General features: G+C 40.3%; 2 protein-coding genes across 3 annotated transcripts in view; one reads left to right on the forward strand and one right to left on the reverse strand.

Annotated features, from left to right (window-relative positions):
• LOC107612702 (UPF0678 fatty acid-binding protein-like protein At1g79260) overlaps positions 1–1,299 on the forward strand; it is a 9,961-nt gene extending 8,662 nt beyond the window's left edge. For both annotated transcript variants that reach the window (XR_001613840.2, XM_016314408.2), the window contains one exon: positions 1,088–1,299. Coding sequence is in view for 1 of the 2 variants with exons in the window: in XM_016314408.2 (XP_016169894.1) it covers positions 1,088–1,288 (201 nt within the window). In the remaining variant the exon portion in view is untranslated. The remainder of the gene's footprint in view (positions 1–1,087) is intronic.
• Positions 5,142–9,728, reverse strand: LOC107612700 (FT-interacting protein 1). The gene has a single exon (XM_016314403.2). The coding sequence runs from the start codon at positions 9,157–9,159 to the stop codon at positions 5,917–5,919; it is 3,243 nt and encodes a 1,080-aa protein (XP_016169889.1). The 5' UTR covers positions 9,160–9,728; the 3' UTR covers positions 5,142–5,916.

Consider the following 10,237-nt stretch of genomic DNA (forward strand, 5'->3'; position numbering starts at 1 on the left):
CTGATTAAAAAAATGGAATAAATGTTACATTTGAGCACTCTTTCTTGAAAGTGCGACCCTAAGAGATGGTGGAAGGTAAGGATCCCCTTCTTTATTCCTCCTGGTATTGTAAAATTGCCCTCAGCAAGATGGTGGGAGGTTATGATCCCTCCTTTGTTCCTCTTGGGCATATGAGAACGTACCTCTTGGGCATACGCAAGAGTTGTGGTTTTCCCCCTTTGCTCCAGGTTGGTTAGTATAGAGGCTCTCCATGTAGATGCAAGGGTGTGGTTCGCCCCACTTTCTCCGGTCATGATGAATTATGTATAAAAATGCAAATATATGATGTATAAGTGATGTGATGGCTATAATGAATGATTATGTAATGATCATGAATGAAATGAGACTATGCACTTATTTTATCTGAGATACGAGTTTTCCTGGGTAAAGTACCGTGGCTTGCCACTATGTATTCCAGATTGAGACTCGATACTCTGTTGACCCTACGACGTAAGGGTGATCGGGCACTTATAAATTCACAGGAAGGATACCCCCATTCCGAAATTTTATATATATGAGAAAAAACTATGCATAGACTCTTGGGGATGCGTGTCTGGGGACAGTCCAGGGTTTAGTAGCTGGACTTGTCGTGTTGGCTTGATAACCGACAGATGAGACTCATCAGCCAAAGGACAGACATGTATCATATGCATATTGTTTGAATTGCTTGTTTGTGCATTATTTGGGAATGCCTAAGTGAACTTACCATGTTAATTGTTATATTTGCTACCTACAGTACTTGTATTCTACCTGTGTTTGTATTTGTTTGCTTGGTTGTTTGTGTGGTTCTCTGGTGTTGGAGGATTGGAGGAAAGGAAGAGGATTGAGGGTTTAGGTTTAAGGAATTGGTTAAGTTTAGGAAGTCTTAGAGAACCACCCTGATTTATGGTTTTTGTATTAGTTCTTTAAGTTTTATAATCTGAGTGTCGAAGTTCTAGAATTGCCTCTGGCTTTCTCGGGACCTTATATCTTATGTATGCGGCACCATTACTATGATGAGAACCCCCGGTTCTCATTCCATGCAGATATTTGTGTTTTTCAAATGCAGGTTGAGAGGCATCTTGCTAGGCATCTGGAGTTCTGCAACGAAGTGGTTCTTTGGGACTTTATTTTGTGTACTGTTGTATATGACTATATGTATAGAATTCTCCCAGCAACTTGTTTTATTTTTGTACCTTTTAGAGGTATATGGAGAGCTAGGGCCTCATGTATGTATTTTGGGTTATGGGTTATATATATATGTATGTAAATATTCTCTGGCCAGCCTTAACTTCACAAGCTGAGTTAGGTGTTTATTATTTTGTACTCTTGACCCTCTTTTCTCATTTTATGTATATATGTGTTTATGAACCTTAGATTTGTTCGTATGCAAGTAATCCTTTTTCCTGAGCGTTGCGCTTTTATTTTACGATTTTATTTTACCTATTCTTTTAGGCTCCTAGTATACTACGTTCTTTCGATTATTATACGTATATATGTTTTATTTTAGAGGTCGTAATACCACACCACCTCTGCTTTACGACTTAAGCGTAAAGCTCTGCGTGGTAGGGTGTTACATCACCAATCCGACCTTATTCAAGAAAAGGGCAAGTTCATTCACTATAATCGGAGATGAATTATTCAAAGGAGGATTTTCACAACCTCTTTTATGATTTTTATGATTTCTTGGAGAAGATGAATCCAATCTTGGGATGGCCGAAGTTCATGAAGGAGTATGTGGAAGCCACATTGGAGGAATGAGTCCAGCATCCAAGATCGCAAGGGTAGGATATTATTGGCCAACCATGAAACAAGACTGTCTCAATAAAGTCAAACGTTGCGATATCTGTCAAAAACATTCATCATGCATACACCACCTAGCCGAGCTCTTGGAGATAAGTTGGCCTTTTTACAAATGGGGCTCGACATTCTTGGACCATTTCCTAGGGCCCCCCGCAGGTAAAAATTTTATTAGTTGCAATTGATTATTTCTCAAAATGGATAGAAGTATAACCTTTAGCTAAGATCGGAGCTGACAAAATTATATCATTCATTTGGAAAATATTATATGTCGTTTTAGTTTACCTAAAGCTATCATTACTGATAATGGTCGACAGTTTGTCGATCAAAATCTCCAAACATTCTTATAGGACTTTAAAATCAAGCACCACTTTTCTTCAGTGGAGCACCCACAAACAAATGGACTAGCAGAAGCTGCTAACAAGGTCATCCTACAAGCCTTAAAATGAAAGCTCGAGGACGCAAAGGAGCAATGGGCGGAACTCATCCCAGAGATCCTTTGGAGTTACAATACTACAGTCCGAACTACAACTCCAACTTGTATACGGCTGAGATCCGAGGATACCAATAGAAATCGCTCAAACATCAATATGAGCTGAACACACAAATAAATCCGAGAATGAAGACACAAGAAGATTTGAGCTAGATTCCGTAGACGAAGACAGAGATAGAGCAGCAATTAGACAACGAGCAATGCAGTTAATAATACTAAAGAAATATAACAACAAAGTCCGACTTCGAACATTCCACGAGGGAGATCTTGTCCTCAGACATACAGAAGAAGCCAGAAAACCACCATCATATGGTAAACTTGCTACTACATGGGAGGGACCTTACCAAATTAAACAAATTCTAGGCAAAAGAGCATACAAAATACAAACACTTCAAGAAAATGATGTACTTGGTACTTGGAACATATCTTCACTTAAGCATTATTTTATTTAAGCATGATATAGACAAGGGGAGATACTCTTTTTCCTACTCTTAGGTTTTTTCCCATATTGGATTTTTCTTAGGAGATGTTTTAATAAGGTCTCCCACGCTATATCGATTATGTACTTCTCATTCAGATTCAAACATGATTATTATCACTGTATGACTATCTATCAACAATTCCAAACAAAGCAAAAAGTATCAAAAGGATAATATAAATCTAATAATCATATCATATGGTCTCAAACTCGGCCAAACAAATTGCTACGATGAAAGTCTATACACAAAATACAGTTTTACATCGTAAAGCAAAAAGATCAAAAGTCATTTAAAGATGAGATTATTCCTCGCCACCACCACCTACACTCTCCTCTTAGTGGTCAACCAACGCGTCATCATTGACTAATTCACCATTCGCTACGATTTTTGTGACATCCAACCTTAAAACATCAACATCGGGGGTAATCACTCCTATCTGAGCTATAGCACAATCAAAACCTTGAGTGAAAGCGCTCAAAACCTCCTCCTCTGACTCTAGAATTCTCGCTTTCAACTTATCCCCTTTAGTAACACTCGCCTCTAGCTTGGCTTTAAGTTCCTTACCATCATCCTCTTCCTTTTTCAAACCCTCTTTCAAATTTTTTACTTTAGATTTTAACTTAGTCACTAGATCACCTTTCTCCTTAAGAGATTCTTTCAGCTTCTTTATAGCGGCAACATTATCACTCTCAAGAATGGCATCCAATTCTGAAGTTCGACCAATTGATAGTAACCGACTACTTATCACCTACATAACAACACAGAACAAGGTTATATGACAATTTTACTCCACTAAAGTCAACAAATAAACATCAATTACCTGCAAATACTGAGAAACACCAATCTTTCCCGCTTCATGAACAACTCTCACATCAGCATCAGTCTGGACAAAGGCAACGGCCATAAAAAGGAAACCTTTAGTCCACAACGAATTCATCGGACCATCTTTGTAACCCTTGTAGACATTGCTGACTTTTGTAAGTAGCAGTAATCTCTTCAGCAATAAATACCCCACTATCCTTTGGGTTCGTCAAGTCCACCACTTTAGTCGTTCCACCCCTCTTCCTCTTAAACCTCGTAACTTGGAGAGCAGCGGATTGAGCACCGTCTGCATCACTATCCTTAACCAGATTAATAGAAAAGCTTTCCTTTTCAGCCTTCTTAGCTTTATTCACAAAAGCCTTTAGATTCGCAATCGTCAGCGTTGGCACTTTCTCCCCTGCAATAACACACGTAAGTTAAAATTCATCGAGTTATTACAAACATACAAACACAAAACACATACACAACATTACCTATATACTCCTCCCTATCACCTTCAACCTCTAACAAATTATGAATAGACAACAACTTGGACGACGATATTACTGAGACTAAAAAATCCATCACATAATTCTCACTCTTTACCCTATTTTCACAATCCAAAACTTGTTTCGGCTCCGACGACCAAAATATAGGAAACCTCATTCATTAATGAGTCTAGAAAAAACGAATGATATTCCTCACCGATTTGAACCTTCACATACATTTCTTTAAAGTCCTTAAAAGATGACTTAAATAAAACAAATGTACTACAACCAGGGTAGCTACTCAAGTTTACCCAAGATCCTTTCCATACACCTTTAGCCTGAAATAGGGAGAAAAACAGCTCCAATGACAGATAACATCCTAGATACTCTATTAAACACTCAAACCCCCGAACGAATGCTCAGGCATTCGGATGCAACTGTGACGGAGCATAGTTTAGTTGCAACAAAACTCCACACTGAAACTCTGAAAATGGAAACCTTACACCCAACCCTATCAATATGCAAGTGTAAAAATAAAAATACGACTAGTCAGACCTTTTTTCACAAACTGTATCATTCTCCCCACAAGATAAAAACTTAAACCTCCAGCCGTTGTCCCTGTCTAACCCAATTTGCATCGACACTAAGCTGGCAGTACTAAAAATCGAAACCTGACTTTTAACATCAACGTCAACCAAACCATAAGGGTCGTTTTCATCACCAAATAAACGACAAACAAAAATCCTAACCAGACAAAGCAAGGAGACAAGCCAACACTAACCCTTTTTACTCATGTTTCTCCTCTTCAAAGTGAAAACGGTTCAGCTCCACGTTTTAAACAATTTACGAGGAGTTGGTCTTAAATGAGAGGTTATAAAACTCAAGAAAGTATAAACTCTTTTTCTTACCACTAAACCCACGTTCTTTTCCCGCCAAGGAAACTAAACCACTCACTAAAAGCCCAAAATGAGGCCCAAATAATTCTTAAAAAATAAGCATGTTGATCTTGGGGGCTACACGTATGATCTATCCAACATACAAATATCCAAACAAACCGAGGATATCATGGCTATGGCAAGCTCAACTTGTTTATACTTCCGGCCAAGCTTGAGGGGCTTTGGACTATACCAGAAAAAACCTCGGTTTAACGGTTACACAATCATATCTCGGATAGAGCCTATATATGCGTAACAATCTCGGAACAACTATTTCAAACCTAAATGATCTCCATCATCTTAACGGGCGCAAGAATAAATTCACGAAGCCGTTGCTAAAAGCCATGAGACCAACCATCTATAAAACGGAGAGAAAATTTCAAGTAAAGGACACGAGGAAAAAGACTGATAACAAAAAAAGCACTATTGCAAGGTTCCATCTTTTATTTCAAGTAATTCCACTTATTTGATCGTCAGAGTGTTTTGTACAGGTCCTCTCTCCGACGTCTTGACTGGCGGAAGGATTGACGAATTCCTGGAGCCGAACAATCATTCCGAGCTTAAACTACATGTTGGCTGAGTCATCACTCGGTGCAGAACAGTTACCTAAACGTTTTTTTTAATATTTACGTTATTGTCTAACTTAGTTTATAGACTAACAAATTATGATATAAGTTAGAATTATGTGTAGATTATTATTAAAAGAAAATGGTAAATTCATATAGGTACAATCTTTACATGGTGCTATATATGAGCAAAGGCACTTTCTGAGATGATAGAACTTCTTTTGGTGTCTCGAGATGTTGGAACTTAAACAGAACATATACTATGAACTATGAAGAAGTAAAAATACAGAAAAGAAAAACAATAAATACATAAAACTCAAGAGCAACTAACAATTATCAAAGCATGCTATCTGTTCGAGCCGGTAGCCTCTTGAAGAAATTGCTTGGAACCGAAGGAAGCTTGCTGCGAAACCTCGGATGGCGAAGGTAATACAAGCCGGTCACCAGAGCCACCACTCTCGGTGGCGTTGCATAGAGAACCACCGCGGAACAGAAGCTGAACACTATAAAGAGGCTAGTTGCTCTTGTGTCCCTCCAACTCAGCAGAGACTGGAGTCTCTCGCCTTGTGTAGCAATGTCTCCAACAACTGTTTGAATCCTACCTGCAACACTTCTTAGCCTGTCATACCTCATCCTCACAACATCATGAGATCTTGAAGTTGGGAATGTATCGAACTCCTCGTCGAGTTCGTCCGGGTGAACGGCCTCCGCCCAGGAAAGTTTAGTGTCCATGTGAGGCGGGTTCCTAGGCCGGAACCTGTAGTTCCATAGGCCTATGAAGAACATGTATAGGAATAACGTTGGGAGCATCAATTCGGGATACCAAATTAGTATCAGGAAAAGGATGTGAACAAGGACTGATGAGATGGGATTCTTCCAGTGACAAACTTGATTGAACCATTGACCCATTGTGATCATTCCGGAGAAAAGCGACATGATTCGGAAGAAATTCGCCTTGCTTCTCCTCATGCTCCACATATGAGAATCAACATCCAACATGTACTCAACTACCTCCTTCCTGAGAGGAGGTTCAGCTCTTCCTAGTCTGGTTGCCACAATGTTCATAGCTTGGTAGCGTAAATTGTCTACTTGGTTGACAGTGAAAGGATGCAAGTAATGCATCTTTGGAAGCAACGGTTGGCCATAAATGTGAAAAATGTTAGCTAGTGAGAGTGTGGTGAACCTCACTGCTAGCTGAAGCTCACCCATCTTCTTGACACCATGCGGGTGCAGAACAAGGAGAGGGTAAGAATGAGTGTAGATTCTGTTAGCTTCCAATGTTGAGAGCCTGATCCTCACCTTTCCAATTCGCGAATCACGTGCCGCCGCATTGCTGCCTAAATGGCAGTTATCGAAAACCCCCAAAGTTATGACAGTACAAGGATCATAAACTTCCCATGTGTATTGCTCGTTCCACTTTGGACTGAAAGTGTCAAGAATTGTTCTTGTTCTGACCCATTTCTGGCTGTACTTGGCGACACAGTAGGCATCTGTGCTGCCGCGGCTATCCTTCATCTTCATTGGGAGAAGCCCCTGTGCTCCTAAGATGCCTACTTCAAGTATCCCAATCGGCTGCTTCCACAGCTGCCTTGCAGTTGGTCTTTGATCACTCATGTACATTGTGGATTCATCCATCACATGGTATCCCCCTTCAAGGCAAATTCTGAGGTGAATCCTGCTTGAAAATTTCAGTTCTTTCCTCCTATCAGCTTCTAGCATTCCGAAACCATACTTCTCCAGATTGAACCAACGGGAATGAACCGGCCGGTGATCTAGCCGCTTCTCGAAGAGGGTCATTGGCAAGGTTATCTTCCCAAGTACCTCATCTTTTGTAGGGTGCAAATGATCCTCCACAGTTATTGTTAGTTGCTCCTCAAATGGTTCGGCCGCCACGAAAACCAAATCTTCATTCCAAACCGGCGTTGTTGTTCTAGTTGGACATATCCTTGTCCTCAAAACTTGGTTGCCAACCTGTCCTTTGACAAAAAGCTCCGGTAGGCGATTTCGGTCACTAGGTATCACATCTTGAGCTTCAATAGCGTTGACTCTCAGATACCACAGTTTTGGAGACACATAAACCTTTGATCTAATGTTGAAAACGCCTTCGCCGTACACTGAGGCAGCATCAGCATGCCAAGCATCTGAGAAAGCTTCATCTGCTTGAGTTCCCATCCACACTGCAAGCATAATATCACCCCTTACCTTCCCATCTCCTCGCCGGTCTTCGAGTCTGTACCACTGAGGTGCCAAAGGACTATCTGGTGGAACTCTGGTTGGAACCTCATTGAGGTCAAAGATCACCCTTCCAAGATAGTCATCTCTTCCGAGCATCTCTTTATCTTTCACAAAGACCTCAAGAATCGAAGATTGAATGCGGTCTTTTGAGAAAGCGAAGACTTGGTTCCACTCCGGGTTCAATTTCTTCTCAATGTGCTTTGTTCTCCCTTTGTAGTTACCAAGCTTCACCTCCACATAAGGATCACAACTTGAAGTGAGAGTGCCTGGTGGAAGATCTTTGGCTTTCACTACTCGGACATAAAGATAGAACATCTGCTCAACAAGGTCATAGGTGCTCGAGAACCTTTCGCCGCCACTCATCCACCCTCTTCCACCATTAGGCCACCGCTCGCCGAGCTGCAAGTTGGTGTCCTTCACATTGTAGTCCTCATCATCCAGGCTGCCGTGATGGTCAAGACTGCTAGGAATGTTGCCAAGAGTACTAGGATGGTCATGGCTACTGCGGTGGACTTGTTGAGGAAAATTGACAGATTGCATAGCGGCCGCGGCCGGCGTGCCTCGCTGCCGTCTCTTAATTGAAATCATTGGTTGCTGGTGAACTTGGTGTCTGTGTAGCTGTTGAGCTCTCTCAGGGACAGGTTCTCTCTTCTCTTGCTTTGGCGCTAGATCAGTATCACTGCCACTACACTGAATTCGAGCAGCGAGATTTGTTTTCGCTTCTTTGTTTACTATCCCTGATTCTTCGGTGACTTGTTCTGAAGTGTCAAATGATGTAGTAACTTCTTTGGGTTCAGATTCTGAAGTTTCTTCTGTAGTTATTGAGGGAGGACTGCCATGAAAATGAGTAGGAGAAAGATTTTTAGTGTTGGATTGTGGTGCTTGAGGCAGAGGAGTGTGAGGTGAGAGTTTTTCAAGTTCTGAAATCAAAATGGAAGGACTGATTTTGGGTTTGGAATGTGATGCAATATAAACTTTAAGGCCAATTTCACCTTTCACAGGAGAGAAAAACCACTTCTTTTCAAGAGGGTAAGTTTGATAAACTTCCTCACCTTCCTTGACAAGATTGGAACAAGGAATTCTCACTCGACCGAGGAAGCTCCGGCCAGGAACCGGTCGCCTCTCGTGGTAGACGGAGACTTCAATGGATTGGTGATGGTAAGGTTTGGTTGAATCAAACTGGAACAACAGCTTGTGGTTCCAAGTTGGGTTGAGGTTCTTTGGGACAGTTCTTGTTCTGCTTAGTTGGTTTTCAAAGTCTACTTCGACGAATGGACTTGCTGATCCTTCGCCGTCTTTTGGCATAAGATCATGAGCATCTATCACCTCCACAACCAGCTTCATATCCTTTTTCAATTCTTCCCAGTGTCTCTGCCACAGTTAAGCAACAAACTCAAGTTGCTACCTGCAACAAGTAACCAAAATATTCCATTCTGAAAGCAAGGAAGTTCTACTTATTAAGGCAAAACAACATTAGTAGAAGAAGTAGAAGTAGACACATTTAATGTTGTTTCACTTTGTTGTTACACAGTGGAGAAAAGACCTCACTATGCTTTAAGCAAGGAATAATTTGGTGAAGAAGCTGCATGAGCTTTAGTAATATAAAAGAGGATTAAGGGAAAGCTTCAAGTTGATGTAACTTATTGTTGGGACATTCTTCTTGGCGTGTAACGTTGTTTCATTTGTTAAGGGTTTTATGTTTTCAAGTGATCGTAAAATATGAAAGTAACAAGGAATGATTCAGAATTCTGATTTTGCTTTTACTCCTATTTTGGTCCAATCATGGGTGAGCGAACATGATTTGATTCTTAACTGATTCATGTGGCATAATGATTTTGAGGTTAATTTGTTAATGTTTACTTAATGAATGGGGTTATTTGGATAAAAGGATGAGTTGAAACTTGAAAGGATCAGTTCTTTCTTCTATGTGCAGCAACGCCAAAGTGAATGAACATGAAAGGCTGATTTGAAGCTGCAAAAAAGTAAAGGCGGCTTAGCTTAGCTCAAGGTCTCACATACCATAGCTTATAGATACTTTACTTGTGCTATAAAGAATATAATAATAAATAATTATTGTTAATTAAATGTGAGTAATAGCCAGTTCCAACCCTGCCAAAAAGTTCATACGGTACTTGGTGCTTCGGTGTCAATTCTTAAGCTGGGCCAAGTCATTCATTAAACTGAAAAGTGAAAACAAGATGGTATCATGCAGGATAAGCAAAGAACAAAGGATGATGAAGTCACATATTTAAACTAAAAGTAGCTTCTAGCAAATATGCAGTATTGATCCCTTTTCAAGTTGTTGATTACTTTGGTACGTTAAACTTCATCACGTAAAACAGATCTGGATAGATTTAAAATCAAGGACTTTGCTCTTATATTCTCATCTAAGTCCATTCTTTTCTGCATATTTTATTGGGAA

Source organism: Arachis ipaensis, chromosome B08 (assembly GCF_000816755.2).
Source record: "Arachis ipaensis cultivar K30076 chromosome B08, Araip1.1, whole genome shotgun sequence".
NCBI lineage: Eukaryota > Viridiplantae > Streptophyta > Magnoliopsida > Fabales > Fabaceae > Arachis > Arachis ipaensis.